Source organism: Anser cygnoides, chromosome 4 (genome assembly GCF_040182565.1).
Source record: "Anser cygnoides isolate HZ-2024a breed goose chromosome 4, Taihu_goose_T2T_genome, whole genome shotgun sequence".
NCBI lineage: Eukaryota > Metazoa > Chordata > Aves > Anseriformes > Anatidae > Anser > Anser cygnoides.
Window position 1 is genome coordinate 74,344,131 of NC_089876.1, and position 16,398 is coordinate 74,360,528.

Here is a 16,398-nt window from a genome sequence, read left to right on the forward strand (position 1 = left end):
GGCATCTTTAATTTCCTTTTCTTCTAAAACACGTTCCTCCCCCCCTTTATATTTCCCAATTAATGCAGTGGTTTTCTCTGGTTTGAAAGATCTTCCCTTTTGTTTCTTTTAAAGCAAAATCCTAAACATTTCCCTGAGGAGAAAGCTTTGTTTCTACAATTTCAGAGTATCATAGCTACATATGTAAAATATATTTTCATAATAAATAAAATTTGAATAATAAATAAATACAATTTACACAATAAATAAACTTAAGAATGGGAAAATAAGAATTAAAACTAGAGTACAGAAGGAGAACACATAATCTGGAGTAAACTATGTTTCTTTGCCCATGAAGGACCACTGAGATGCATAAGCCTACGACTTTGTACATCTGGCAAAGAACAAGTAATATCCACTAACACTACAAGAATTTCAACAGCAATGTTATTTATACATTCAAGATCACTTCTCCAAGTGATTTTAATACTATGAAAGAATTCTTTCTATCTTACATGTCTAAAGGATCAAGACGACACTGACCTCTAATTTCACATCATCCAAGGCTGTTTTAGACTCTTCTGCTTCTTTAGATAGATATTCTATTTGGAGTTTCATTTGTTCATTGTCCTCCGATGCAGCTACGTATTTTAGTTCTAGTTCTTCATGCAGTTGTTTAAGTGCTACATATTCCTGATCAGAGTTTTCATATTTAAGCTGTGCATCTGCTAGATCTTCTTTTGATTTTCCAATTTCTTCAGTCATATACTTAAGTTTAACTTCATTATCAGCTGCCTCAGAGAGCAGCTTTTCTCTTTCCAGTTTTAGTAAGCGTAGCTCCTCACATTTTTCAAGAATCTGCCAACAGAAGAAAACATTAACAGCATTTTCTAAGTCAGTATTTATCACAGCTATGTAATGAAAAAAAACATGTTCATATGCAGGCTTAGGAAACAAATATAGGCAAACACAGAGTGCAGTATGGTGCTAGACTTCCAGACTCTCCCCCAACAAAATAAAACCCAAACAAATCTTCAAATAAAAGGGATGACGGCAAGCCCCATTGGGTCCAAAAAGCCAAACTAATTCTTTTTTTTAGACATTTAAAAAATATTTTATTTTTCTATATATCTGAGCTAAGAATGGATTAATACTCCTAACTATAGCTTCTAAACTGAGTAAGTATGCTGATGTACCAAGATTTTATTTATGATATGGATTTTATAAAGTTGTTAACATCTAATTAATGTTTATTATATAAGGGGATTGGACCTGATGATCTCTCGAGGTCCCTTCCAACCCCTACAATTCTGTGATTCTGTGATTTGTAGAAGTAGGACACTGAAGTTTTTGGAGCTTTCTGCTAAGTATTTACAACCGAGTTTTGGCAAAATTACTTGCCCTGAGCCATTCTAAGTTCATATACTTAGCAGCAGGTATTTGAGGATTAAAAAAAAACAACAACAAAACAAACAGAAACAAAACCACACACCACAACTTGAAGCTATTGCATAGAAGTCTTCAGACACGCTTGTAGGAAACAGTTTACTAAGCCCTGCCCTGCCAGGAAACAAGAAAGCTTCCTTGAAAATTGTGGAAAACTTGAGTTAAATCTTCTACTTCTCAACCAGCATTTCTACCCAGATGTCTTAAAATTTACTCCTCACAAACAAAAATTCAGTTTTAGAACAGTGAATGAGGATCAATCACCATTATACCTACACATGCAGTTATCAAATAATGACCACGGTAAATAAGCAAACTTTGTACTAGAAATTCTTGATTAGTTATAGCAGACTGAACACGCGATCTTTGATTTTTTCTTGAATGTAAATATCAGATATCTGAGGAAAAGCAGCTTAATGTTTTTTTTTTTTTTTAAAATTTCATGTTATTTGATTCAAGACTACTTTTGTCTTTGAGAGGCCTATTGTATAGGAAATTCTAATGTGTAACTCATGAAGCACAATATAAAGAACACGTAAGGAAGTCCAGCTCCAGAAAATTTAATTTTCTCCAGAAAAATTTTTTTTTTGTTTACCTCTCTCTGCTGTATCTCAACAGTATTTGGTAGAGACTGAAATTCTGATAGCTCATTTACTTGTTTTTGTAGGAGTGCATTCTCTTCCAGTGCTTTTTCTAGCTCCGCTTTTACATCAGATGCCTTTTTTTCCAGCTCCACAACAGAAAGCAAATCTAGAAAAATGAACAAATTTAGATTAGAAAGCGTGAGAGAAGAAAAGCAGGTTTTAAATTAAGCAGAAGAGGTATAATGCACTCTGAATGTGATATTCGTTCAAGTCTAGAAAAGTGTATTTTGTAACGATCAAAAATTAAAAGATGAAACTACTAGTCTGAATTTGGTCGTCACTTAGATGAACATCCAGCTTATTTTAGGTTTTCACCAATAGTCTTCATCCACGTGACTGTCTTCGTGTGAAACAAAACATTCTAGAAGTCACAGTTTTCCAAATAATTTAAGAAAGTGCTGAAGTAGTTGTTATGTGCCAGCAGTATCAGAGAGAGAAATATTTTATGTTGACAAATGCTCTAAACATTTGGGAAAAGAGCCAAAATCTTCCCTACCACCCACCTCAATGGGGAAAAGGGAGAAGGGGCAAGGGAGGGGAAGAGAGCACCAACTCAAACTGAATAGTACCTTTTGGAACTTTACCCTCCATCAGTGAAGTTAACCTTGTGTTTTCTTGAAATACAGACTGCAATTCTTTCTGCAAGTCAGCTTGCATTTTTTTGTAGCTGGCTTTTCCTGCTTCTATTTGACTTTGATAGAGTTGCACATCCTTTTGCATTTGCTTGTAATTATTTAAGAGTTCATTCTTCAGGAAAACAAAACAACATGCAGTTCACACACAAAATACAAGCCTACTTGCTTAACAGTTAAACATTGCATCCATCACATTTCCTATTGTTGCCCTGAACAACTTTGATCATGATAAATACAACAGAAGTCGTCGCAGTTAAAGAACTTAATTCCTGTTAGAGTGCTGACCAAAATGTACCTTACATTAGAGGTTGAACCATAACCACTTGACCCATTTCATTTTTACTCCATCAAAGCTCAAAGTAAGGTCCACCCCACTTTCCTGAATTCATCTTACTGTTTTATTCCCTGGTAAAAATCAGACTTGGAGTCTTACGTCCCAGGAACTCCCCAAAGACTATTCATTTATTCTCTCCATACTGATAAACTGAACACTTACTCCTGCACAACAAGCCTCTATTATCCCTTCATCTTTCTCCTAAGACCTGTTTTCCATGAGTTCCAGAGTGAAAACATCACTTGGAGCATGAGTCATTAGCCAAATCTTGTATTTACTGATTGTAAGACAATAGTACCTCAACCGTATTTGGTACAGCAACAAAAGTAGTTTAACAAGTACTTGCCATTTTCTCCTTCAGCTCCAAATTTTCAGTTCTGAGAAAAGCAGATTCTTTTTTGGCATCCAAGGCTATAGTTTCACTATCTAAGAGGGATTTATTCAGCTGTTGAATTTCCTCAATTAGTTTATCAGAATCTCTCTGAAATAGAAGAAAAATAATAAAAAAGCTGAAACAGGCCATAATAAAGCAAACATGATCATTATAATATGGTTAAAGTACAGAAGAGACTTAGAGAACATGGTTCATTATTCCATCTAAAAGGAACAGTAGAAGGACAGAGCTCAGATAAAGTGCAACCTTTCCCATAGCTTTACTTCACCAAAGTATTGCTGTATAAAATAAGCTTCTTGCAGGAGAACTGTTGATGTAGTAAATTAGTGTTTTAAGCTTCAAAAAATAGCTAGTTCGCTTAACAGCAGATTTTAACTAATCTAAAGCTATAATTATATTTAACTCATACCCAGCAAAGTAAAATCCAACATAGCCTCTCAACCCCAGAAGAAAACTCACGTTTACAACTGAAAAAGATGCGTCCTTTTTTTCCACTCCTGCTTTCTGCAATTCTTCCACACGATTCTGTAATGTCTTTATTTTGTTCTCTTTCTCTTTCAGCTGTTCCAATTTGGAGCTTATTTCTGCCTAAAAGTTACAGGAGAAAAGGGAAAAGAAAAAAACAAGGGAAAACGTAGTTCCATTTTTTTTCCAGGTAGAAATCTAACAGAAAACTCAATCTTACATAATAACTGTTACTAAGTTTATAACTGGTAAGTTTATAGCTGGTAAGACTAACCAGAACCCTGTACGTCTAGACTGTCCATAGCAGATAAGAGTATAATCAACATAAACCAAACAATGTTCCATGAAAGTCTTACTGCATGCAAGTTTATCAGACAGACTCACCTCAAGTTCTTCATTGTACACTTCAGCATTTGAAACTATATTCTTTAGGTTGGTAATTTCATGCATTAGCTCTATCTGTGGAGCAAAATGAAGCAAAATTGCAGAGTAGGTTAGAAAGCGCCCACACCAATAGTATTAGCTGCCATCGCCATGAAAATAAGCAAGGTCTACTTTATGTTTTCTTTTCTATTAGGTAGCAAACCATATGTATGTATTTAAACAGGTACAAAGCAAGCTGCTACATTCTTTCAAACTGATAGATAAGATGCAAAGCTCTATTTCAGCTTCCCAGCAAACTGAAAGAATTCAAGTACAACTTAATCTGCAACAGCTCAAGAAGTGAAAGCAATGTGATCAAAGCCATTTCATGCACAAATCTGTAAGATATAAAACTTCAAATTGGTCATGTTAAGCAGCTTTTTACAACACAGTGCAGCTATTTGATATAATCTATTCAATGACAAGAATTAGAAAGTGTCAAAACTGAGGTGAAGTAAGCAAGCCATGAACACATTCAAGTTGCATCCTCTGAAAGGAGGCACAAGTAGAAGACTAGAGAGAAAAGCTACACGTATAGGGAGGAGGAAACCTAACCTGTAATTTTCAGGTCAGAGGATAGCTGTAGAAATAGTATCAAACTATCTGTTAAAAGTCACTTTATGTCATTATTCACAGTAGAGTTTACCTCTGTGTGTCTGCTGGCTGAAATTGATGATTTCAACTACATGTGCTTAGTAAAGTATGTGACCTGTCACTTATGCTGTAATTACTTTGCTACACAGGTATCAAATGCTTACATTTTAGGGAGTATCTTCAGATATGGATCTGAAGATATGATTTGTTCAAAAAGCAGTTCTTGCAACTTAAGGTAGTTTAGACTATTATATTTGTCATTAGACATACAAAGGTTTTTCAGGGACAACTGTAACAGGATTTGTTAAATGTTGGCTTCAGAATATACCTATAAATCTTTGTGGGGAACAGAAATAATAGGTGAGGTTGTTAAGTTGTAACCTGAAACAGTGTGAAAGGATGCAACTTCAGTTCAACCTTAGCATCATGGTAAGAGGATATTAAACAGCCTAGGGTGTACAAGCAGTCTGCAGCCAACACAGCAAAGCATCGGTTCCTTCTGGAAAAGGCATTGGGTAAGAAATGGAATAAAGTACATCCATGTCTCAATACCTCAGAAGTCTTTTCCTTCTGTAACTTATTTGACAGTCTAGCCCTTGGGCAACTAGAACGTAATACCTAGTATTAATAGTAATATATTAATAGTATTAATAAGTATGTATTACTTGTAACAGAATTAGAGCATAGAAAAAAAACAGACATTTGGACAAAAAAAGTATATATGGTCCACAAAAAGCATGAGGAGGTGAAAGGAACTGAAAGTCTGCATGTCCTACATCATATTATCCACTAGATAGAATTTTCCGACTTTGTGGCACAAAACAGCTTTTATTTTTTCCTTTTACAGACATTACCATTCGCATTATTACTGAGTTAAACAATGTTTAAAGTTAATGCTGACATAGCTCTGACTTTTGTAACTCACTGAACTGTCCTATACAAGAAACAAGTATGCTTATTAAGCCATACTTCACTAACTTCAAAATACTCTATAGCATATTTAGTAATAGCGCATTCATTACACATTGAAAAGGGAGAATCTCTTGCAGAAATCTAGACCATTCATATATTACATATATATGCAACCAAAAAATAGTGTGGATACACACAAATATATACATATGTTTAACTAGACTTCATCTAGTTAAAATTCAAAATTTAAATATGAATTTAAATAAATAAATTTAAATAGTGTAAAATTCAAAATTTAAATATGAATTTTACACTAAGTCCATTTCAAATCCTGGATTCTTTCATTCTGCTGTTGAGCGCAACTTAGCACCACCTGTGAGTAAACATCCAAGTATATGTATACTGACTTAACTCTCAAAAACATTTGAATATACAGAATTCTTATCTATCTGTATTTCAGTGCACCTTACCTCATGATCTTTTTGTGTTTGTTTTTCCAGCGCTTCAAATTCATCCATTTCTATCTTTTCCTTCAGTTTCTCCTTCATTTCATTTATTTCTAATTTCAGCTGTTCATTTTCTAATACTAGGTTATTGAAGTTAGCTTGTAGGACACTGAGTTCATTTACAGCAAGATCCTAAAAAAGACGACAAACTTTAGAAGAGGTTATTGGAATTTTGGGTCTTATTTTTAAGACAATAATGGACAGGCTTACCTTTTCTAGTGCTAAAACTTCACAGCATTGCACAGATTCTTCAAAGTCTTTCTGAGTCTAGAAAAAGAATCACTTTTAGTTAACTGATCTACAAGCTGAAGCAAATTTATTATATTCCTTGTTGCTTGTCTTTTCACTGCTAGTCCTGTTTAAATACCAAAGCTCACTAGCCCATTCTCCACAAAAACATCCCACAACTTCACAGAGATGACAGAGACTTGCTTTCTAACTAGTTAGACGGAAAAAGAATGTCGATGCCCTAAAGAGTAAGGCTGACCTTACTGAGAAGCATGTAATGCGTATACACCACGTAAGGCCAACTGAAGAGATTATGAAGTTACCCAGTTCATGTTAGGTCCAGCAGTCCACTCTATATCCGAAATTTGATCAGGGAACAGTTAAACATTGGTTGTCATGTTCAGAATTCTCAAAAAACGTAGCTGAAAAGGAAGATGCATTAAAAATAGTGAGAGTAAATTTTAACCTAGACATCAAGAGTTCTGTCAAAGATTTCATCACATCAGAAATAATCATTCAATGGCAATGATGTAGCACAGCGAGTAGCATTTCTGAATCTATAAATTTAGATTTACAATTAAGGGATTATTCCTCATTTTCAGGTCTTCATTTCAAAGCTGCCTTGCATAATTTTCTTGTTCCCCTTCCACCCCACAAAGATACTTACAATCCTCTCCATCTGGTAGTGAAGACAGAGACACTTTCATTTTTTTTGTTTCAGTCAACGCTGTTTTTTCAAAGTCTTCAAAATAATTCGCATTCTCCTGGTTTATTTTACCAGGAGCCCATGTAACTCTTCTTCTCTTCTTGGCCTTAAAAAAAAAAAAAAAAAAAAAAAAGGTATTTACAGAAAATCATAATCAAAGCACTAAGTAGAGAGTAGATGTTGCACGAGTTAGTGCTACAACAGTCCTGCAGGCTAACCATCTGCTTTGCAGTTTCTTCAAAACTGAACCACAGCATGATCATTTGTAAGCAAAAGTCTTGTTCACTGCAAGGCACAATTGAATGAATGCTCACTCAGAAATTATTTAAGAAGTTATTCCTTAAAAAAAAAAAAAAAAGTGTGTAAATTGGATACAAACATTTACAGTTGGTCTGGGCATATTTAAACTGAAGACTCAGGACTGCTTAGCTCAAACTTATTCTTCATTTTCACAATGACTCTATGTAAGATTTAACAAACAAGATCTATAACAGCTGCTCTTACTTTCATATTCTGTTTTGATGAAAACGAGGCAGAAGTCACCAGCATCTCAGTTAAGTTTCGTATCCTATCCTCCTGCACTTTTTGGAGAGAATTTTTTTCTTCCAGCAACTGGGCCAATTGATCTTTTTCCATCGCGTGAATTTGAGTCTTCAGAGACACCTTCCATAAAAAGATTAATCATACTGCCATAAAGAGTACAAACTACTGTTACAAGAGATAAGGAATTATTAGTAATTAAAAATGACACCACGTGTATATATAATCTTCTAAGTCTGGAAGAGTTGTTAAGAGTCTAAATCTTTAAGAAAGCAACTGACAATTTAGTCCACAATTTACCCATAGACTTAGTATTTAAAGTCTGTATATTTAAGTATTTAGAAAAGCAAAACAATATAGCTCCAGACTTCTCTAGGAATTTAAGAAATAGAGATAGAAAAAACATGCTTTCAAATATAACAGTTTAAGTTCACCTTTCTACATAGCCTGAAGCTCTTTCATAGCTATGATTTAATTGTCACATAACAATATGCTTCTCTAATGCATGCGATGTCTCAAAATTTTGGGTACCGATGATTTATTCTGTTGTAAAGCAACTGCATTACAGTAACTAGTTATTTGACAGCTTCATCATGATCTTGCGACAATTAAGTATTTAGCGATAAATACACACATGATTTTCCAATAACCTCTTCTGTACTTAATAGAAGTACTTTCCTGACTACGTACTATGTTATAACGAGCATACCACTAGGTGGAAATCTATACTTCAAATTAATTTTTTAAAGCCAAATCTTTTCCTTAATATTTTTCTATAACTCCTCCTGCCCCCCCCAAATATTGCTTTGACTTAAATCGTCGAAAGATGCATCACGTCTGAAGTTGCGATTTTCCTGTGCTTTACATATTATGATGCATTCTCTTACAACACTTGCAGGATTCTCATCAACGTTGTAGTTTTTTTTTTTTTTTTTGAGAAAGATGAATGAGACTACACCGTTTGGTGGGAAGTTGCAGTCATCCACTTTTAAAACATATCTTCAACCTATACATGACAGACTTTGCCACTGATCTTATGCAATTGCAGCTTAGGCTGAACATCAGTTAGGAAGGAGGAAATAATCCACTTGGAAACTTTAATTGTAATACAAGAAGTTATTGAGTGTCAGTTAGTTATTGCTTTCATTTGTAGCACTATTGAGGTGTACTATGAGGCATGATAAGTTTCTTAAACTCTCTCACCTACAAAAATATTTGTCAGTCAGTTGGTCTCATTTAGTGTTAGTTTTCACAGATATGTTGGTCATTATCGATTGCTTTACGTTTCACTTTATGTTTTCAATTTCTATTCTCTGAATATACGCAACAGTTACCAGCTTAAAAGGTTTCCCCACCCCTCCAGATTTAACTGGTCTTGGTTTAAAACAGTTTCCAAATAGCTACCATTATAAATATACAGAAGTATGTGTGCGTGTGTGTATATATATATATATATGTATATATGCCTGTATGCATATAAGTATAAATTTTAGTATATTTATTACATACTTCCTCCAGCTGCTTTTTCAAATCCAGAATTTCTTTGCGACATCTCTTCAGGAGGGCATCATCATCAAGTACTTCATTGACTTTTGGAGTATTCTTCATTCTTTTGGCTGTATTGGCAAACTGGAAGAGCAACCATATTCTCTCATGGACAACAGCAGTTAAAGAACAAATACATCAAGAGACTTATTTTTTCTCTTATTTCCCAACAGAATTAAGGGAACAGTTGAATGAAAGAAAAATGCGCTTAAGCAAAACCACACCTAATTATTTTTCAATATAAAGATCTAGAGAGCACCAAAAGGAAGACAATCCTGCCTAAAGTTCATCACTAGTTCATTTACCCTCTCTTCTTGTAGAAGCTGTCTAAAATGTTGTCTAACTGCCAAAAAGCTTTAGCTAGCCAACCTAGTACACCAATGCGACTGAGAGAACATGCAGAGTACAAAATAAACACATTTCATGTCCCAAGCGCAGAGGACCTTTAGAAGATTGAAGTGACTAAAGACTCCCGTCTGTCACATTTTTTTCCCCACTCCAAGCCATCAATATTAAAGTCTAGAATCAGAATAATGCTTGAAAACAGGCAAGAAGTTTTACCTGAAGAGTACTGAGTGTTTCATCAAAAGAAACAGGAGTAATTGTACAAATAATAACCGTCTTAGCATTTCCTCCAAGAGAGTTCTGTAGAATTCGAGTCAGCTTGCTGTCTCTGTAATTTATGAAACTGATGGGAAAATGAGAAAGAAAACGGATAAAAAAAAGTCATTTTTCTATGAAAACACAGTATTTTCTTAAGGTGACAGAACATTTAGGACTGTTATATAAAATACTATTTTATGTATAAAGAGTTTTAACTTCTTAATTTATTAGTGACTTGTCCTAAAAGAGGTATGCCAGCACAAGCACTTACCCAGAAGGGTCGTCACAAAGCTTTTTGATAACTTGACCCAGAATGAACAAACTCCGATTTATATTGCAGCCTTCTTTCAGTCGGAGACCTAGGTATTACACAGTATTTTTTTTCTTGAATAAAACAACATTTAGATACTTTTTTAACATGTCAAGGTTTACGTTATGCTCAGATGGATTGTCCAGAGTTAAATCTCAAGTACCAAAATGCACTGTGACACATCAGCACTCAATATCAAATCTTTTAGAATAACCAAAATGAATCAAAGTCTATCACAAATGAGCATTAATAATCTTCACTTAGTAGGTAGTCAGGGCCAGAGGAATGTGAATTTTGTTTACGAAGTTTATTTCGTATTTAGACATGTAATTAATATAGGCATTTGCAAAAAAATTTAATAGAATCCAAGTGTACCAAACCAGCCTTAGATTCAACTTTCAGGGTAGTTACACCTTTTAAGACAGGATATTAACATGTGTTATTCTCAGATTACCTTTTTTTTTTTTTTTTAAATAAAGGCATTTTTGTTCTTCATGCTGTCATTTTAACTAAGCTTGATTGTTAAAACAGTGAGCTATCTACTTACTCTTCAGCTTTATATGTATATAACAGTCTGTACGAGCTTCTAATGATTTCTTTACTACAGACTATTCATCTTCATTATATTAGTACAGCCTACAATTTTTGCTGGACATGCTACTCTAGAAAAGCCATACAACTACACAATTGTCTGCACTTTATAACTGTTCTGTTATTTTCTTGAGCAGATCCTGCCCTACCAAGTGGGAAATACATTACTTATAAATAACAACATCACATGGATAGTAGCTTCCTTTCCATCATAGCCTCTCATTAAACCTTAATTAACAAAAATTGTCATGAGGAGAACTTCATTTAACACTCACCTTCAGATCCTGTTTGACTAGCTCTTTCACTGCCTGCCAGATCTACCAAGTTCTGTAAAATTAAACATTTCACAGATTAGTTCTGGGGGTAATTTATTTTTAGATCCTCTTAATTCTAAATCTGTGCTAAGAATTTCATAAACTGTAGCTATGCTTAGGAAAAAAAATAGGGAAAAAAACAAACAAGTGGTCTCTCATTACTGGAAGTAATGCATAACTCCACAACATTTCAAAAAATAATTTCAAAGTGCCTAAGGATATGAAATAAGATCATAGGAAATCTATTAATAGAATAGAATTTCTATATAGAATTTCTATTAATAGAAACTCTATTAATAGAAGCCTTAATTTTAGCTACTTCAGAATTATTTCACTGGGTTTGTCAGTGATCAGGAACACTCAGAAGGTAAGCTATGTTTAACAAAAATGGGGACACACACTGACAATAGTCCCTTACGCTCCTGGGGAGGACATCACACTCCTCAGTCCAGCATGTATTGTCTAGGAACTCTAACAACATCAAAATTCCCTCTGCTGGGAGGATATCCTCCAGATAACGCCCCAGGAGTCTCCCTCCATACAGACGATCATGATTTATGCCTAAGAAGCATCTGATAGAAATTAACAACAAAACGTGCTTGCAATGTCGTTATAAAATAACATTTTTCTCACAGGCAAGCTGTAACAGTAAACTCCCTGCTTAAATGCCTACTTAACAACTTCTTAGAGTACTTCTTACCAAGTGCGACACCATCACTGCTCCATCACAGTTTGCATTTGCAAGGTCACTTCGTTCTCTGCTTTCAATTATCTAGAAGAAGCAGGCACAATAAGCTTTTGTCACTCAAAAAAAATAATAAAACAAAACAACCTTCTCATAGGAAAAGGCTTTTACCATTCTGAAGATAGTGTGAGAACGGCTGCTGTGTTCATTCATTTTTGTTTCCCCATAATGGCGATTTTCTGTCAAAGAAGAGTATTAGAAATACACATGTAGAAATACAGCCAAATAAACTGGAGATAAAAGACAAGACAGCTTTTAAACTCGCAAACAGCAATTTCTGAATATAATCTCAAAGAGACACCCATGATTCTAGACATATAGAATTCAATACTTTTCTAAAATATCAGCTGACATTGGTTAAACAACTTACTTTCTCCTTTCCTGATCCATTCCATAACTTGTTGTGGGGAAACAACCACCTCTTCAATCAGGTCTTCTACGTATGTATTTCTCTTTTTTTTTTTTTTAAAAAAAAAAAAGGTAAAAACCAGTAATAAATAACTTACTGAAATTTAAAATTCACTTGAATACATTAACATTACCAAGAATTATTACTGTACTTTTAAAAGGAAGCAAGATTAGTTGAATGTATTTTTGCTTTAATTTGCCTCTGGAAAAAAAAATGATGAGGAAAATTTAGACCTATAACAGTACTATAACCTAAAAAGACAAAAAACAGAGATCTGGCAACCATCCTAAAAATTAAATTGGTAAGGGAGATTCCCTCAGAAAAGGTCCAGAAAGATATATCTGCAAGTGTTATAAGGCCATAATCATAGAACTAATAAGTCTTCCCAGATTCTAAAAGCATTGATCAAAACAATTAAAAAAAAAAAAATAAAAAAAACAGTTCGTCACAAAGCTTGATATCAAGAAAATAAGGATGGCATTACTTTATTTTTCCCTACAGATTATCTTACTGGGTAGTATTAGTCTGATAACTTTTCTGTGATTACAGTAGAAGAAAATTGTAGCCGCTTTGTAGATGATATACAGAGTTGGTTTAATAGCATCTTTCTATCTTTTGAAGACTTCTAACACATTGAGCTAGGGAATCAATACCATGTTTGTAGTTCCATTAGCTAGAAGACTCCCAAGTATTCACTGTTTTAGTTAAATAAAATACACGCTCTTGGAAAACTTCAAGGATGAAGTCTACATTTTATAAACATGTATAAAGATAAGTCAGCAACAGCAAGCCCAGCTTCACTGTTGCTATTCTATTACATAAAGTGCCTTTCTGCTATCTTTGAATATAACAATTACAGTTTGATATGGAAATGTTTTCAACTAGATGCCTCAAAGCTTTTTTTTTCCCCCTCAAGCAGATAAAATTGTTACGTCTTCTTACGTTAACATAATATCCACTTACATTAACATCCTCACGAATTCCTAGAGGCTTCTTTTTCCTGATATCACAAAGCAAATCTGTAATGGTCTCATTGTAGATTTCCATGTAGGAAACTCTTAACAAGAATTCTCTATCTGGAATCTAATGATCACAGGAGGAAATAAAAATAATATTAAGAAAATTAGATCAGACTAAACAATGAACACCTTTTAATTAAAGTATTCTGAACTCAAAGCTATATGCTTGGATATCATTCCACAGACTTCCTTCCCGCATCCCTTTTGCTTGTGAGCGTCTACAAATATAGATGCATTTCCTTCTATCCCATCTCCTTCCTGCTGCATTAACGGTGTATCACGTTTATTAAGTCATAAAAGCAAATTAATTGGTCTACAGAAGTGTGACAATAGGTCAACTCAACTCCCCTTTCCATATTTAATTCTCTTCTCGGTGTAGCTTGACTTCTCTCTCTTCTTACCTGGATCTACTTTGCTAGGAAAGGCCACACACTAGACTACAGCACCACGGAAAATTTAGTTACCTATTTTTTTTTTTTAATTACATGGCTTTAGTTACTTTTGTACACCCTAAGGTATTCTGCACCTCAAAGGAGCAGTGATCATTTCACATAACCAATATTCATAACCCGAAATCCTCAAGGCAGAAGCAAATACTCTGCAAATAATGTTTCAATTTGTACTTTCTCCTTACTTCCTATCACGTAACAGGATTTGGGCCCCGGGGGTGGTGCAATGAGTTGCACGGAAGCCTTCCCAACTTAACAATGAGGACACGATACATATTTGGTTATCTGATGATATGCTATGCGATATCAATCCAGCTGGATCTCATGCATGTCCATACAGATGACAGCTGGACAAGAACCAGACATATCACGGCCACTTCTCTTTCTCAGAAGAACCAACAGGGTTGTACATTCAAACTCCAGGGTTAATGACAGCCGTCTCTAGTGGACTCAAATTAACAAAAAACCGTAAGGAGCAGTTTTGTAACCTGAAATCAGTTCCTTACACACTGCTCCTGACATGCTCACATCAATCTGCTGTTCCATTCCCCAGACAGCCAATGTCCTATGTCCTGGGTGCAGACCCAGGGAATCCTTTCTAGTATGGTTCTGGACCATGTTATACCTAGATTCCCAGACGACTCTGGAACTATTAGCATTGAACAATCTGGCTTATGATTCTTTTGAAAGCCTGAAGTAAGTAAATTCAGTTCAATATTCTTCCCACTTTTAAAAAAAAGTCTTTAATATAGTTAATATTTTGAAGCTAAGAAGAATAAAGAACAAAGCTTCACCACTTTACCTAAGCTTGTAATTCAAGTGTAATATATTTGCAAGTTTAAAAACAACTGTTTTGTTACTGATTTGATTCCAAGTATTCCACATTTTTTTATTTTTTAAAACCAATCGCATCTCTGCAAGCTTAGCAAAGTGAGTGCAACATATCGTCCAATATAAACTGTTTATTTTCTTCATAAACTCCTTAATGCTACAATTATTTTTCCTGTAACGTTCAAAAATATTGCTAGTCCTTTCAGTCACTTCAATTTCATGGAGCTACTCACCTCACAAATAATTTTGAAGACGTGTTGAATTGCGTTAGGGATAATGCCCACAGAATCTTCATTTCCCATCATTGTGTACGTCTTCCCTGAGGCAGTCTGTCCATATGCAAAGATTGTGCCTAGGAAGATGATTAAGTTTTACTGATTATTTCTAAATTACATTACCAATAGGATTAAAACACAATTGTAAAACCTACCATTGTAACCTCGCACGGCTGACTGTATAATTGGAACAGCTACACCTTCGTATAATTGCTGCGTGTTGTCATTTGAGTGAAAGACACGATCTTAAAAAAAATAAATAAGAAATAAAGCACGTAAGGACGTTGCACTGCAAAGCAAAAACAAGCTGTCATCTTATTCAGCAATGCTGACTTCAATTATTGTATCATGGACAGAGTCTTTATAGGATAATTTAAACATAAAACACAATTGCGTCACTACTGTGCCAGACTTAAGGAACAAAAGATTAAATTCAAAACCAAAAGAGTTATGATGCAAAGATAACAGAGAATCAAAGAAACTAAGAATGACAGACGCAGTTAATCAGTCATCCCATTTCATCCTAAAAATGGTTAAGGCTAATTTACGTATCAAGACTGTAAGCTTGACAAGACAGGCTACTTGTTAAAGCTGTAGCTTGGGACACATTCTTCCGTACACTTTGGAAAAATCGTGTTTGGAGATGAGTACAGTGGATCAGTAGGAAAATGCTTAAAGTGAAAGAGCTACAGGATCTCACATTCATGTTATCCCAATGCTCTGGGCTAACCATAGCCATTTGTAACTGAAATGTGAGTACGCTACAGAGGGCATCTTCCACCTTACTTCCATATAAACGGAACCCAGCTCCTGTGCTCCAAAAACACTTTGCAGTGCAGACCAGCACAGGAAAAGTAACTTATAGCCGGAAGTTGACTTCAAAAGGTGAGTTCCTGGTCTGCACTACAACAAAAACACTGTATGCCTCAATGGAATATCTGAAGAATTATGAGACTGAGGAAAAACAACAACAACAAAAAAAAAAAACAACAAAAGAGAACTACGATGTTGCAAAAGCTATGGTAACCAGTGTTAGTATGCGTTTAAGTTGTACAGTAATGAAGGCCCGTGTAAGCTCCAAGCTGTTTATTTCCACATACTTACCGTAACTGAACACTTTGGTGCCATTCACTTCCGAAATCGTATTATTCTCACTCCTCCAGTAAAGCGACGCTTTATCCTCCAGAGCGCTTTCCCTACAAGACAAAACACCCCGTTATCCTCATTAGCTCCGATCCGCACCCCCATGCCGCGGGTCCACCGCCCCCCTTCCCCTCACAGAGCCTCGCCCTCACCTGGCGATGAGCGGCCGCAGCCGCACGCAGACGGTGACGGCCCCTTCCTCCGCCATCCCCGCGGCCCTCAGGCGCCCCTCAGGTGCCGGGCGCTCCCCCTCGCCCCCCGTCACGCAGCCCGGCCCCAACCGCCGCCGGAGTTTGAACTCGGCCCGAGGCCGCTTCCTATTGGCCCGCGCCGCGGCGGAGCGCACCACTCGCTGACG

At 35.5% G+C, this 16,398-nt stretch overlaps 1 protein-coding gene across 1 annotated transcript in view; it reads right to left on the reverse strand.

Moving 5' to 3' along the window:
• The window catches only part of CENPE (centromere protein E), a 35,666-nt gene extending 19,289 nt beyond the window's left edge, over nucleotides 1-16,377 (reverse strand). The window contains 24 exon segments of the mRNA XM_048066447.2: nucleotides 523-837; nucleotides 2,021-2,175; nucleotides 2,639-2,816; nucleotides 3,385-3,519; nucleotides 3,892-4,020; nucleotides 4,282-4,356; nucleotides 6,297-6,464; nucleotides 6,543-6,599; nucleotides 6,884-6,934; nucleotides 6,936-6,982; nucleotides 7,228-7,372; nucleotides 7,771-7,929; nucleotides 9,316-9,435; nucleotides 9,913-10,039; nucleotides 10,226-10,313; nucleotides 11,131-11,182; nucleotides 11,870-11,941; nucleotides 12,026-12,093; nucleotides 12,285-12,366; nucleotides 13,287-13,406; nucleotides 14,856-14,974; nucleotides 15,053-15,142; nucleotides 16,002-16,093; nucleotides 16,193-16,377. Of these exon segments, the coding sequence (XP_047922404.2) occupies nucleotides 523-837; nucleotides 2,021-2,175; nucleotides 2,639-2,816; nucleotides 3,385-3,519; nucleotides 3,892-4,020; nucleotides 4,282-4,356; nucleotides 6,297-6,464; nucleotides 6,543-6,599; nucleotides 6,884-6,934; nucleotides 6,936-6,982; nucleotides 7,228-7,372; nucleotides 7,771-7,929; nucleotides 9,316-9,435; nucleotides 9,913-10,039; nucleotides 10,226-10,313; nucleotides 11,131-11,182; nucleotides 11,870-11,941; nucleotides 12,026-12,093; nucleotides 12,285-12,366; nucleotides 13,287-13,406; nucleotides 14,856-14,974; nucleotides 15,053-15,142; nucleotides 16,002-16,093; nucleotides 16,193-16,248 (2,700 nt within the window). The 5' untranslated portion in view covers nucleotides 16,249-16,377.
• Nucleotides 16,378-16,398: the final 21 nt, after the last annotated feature.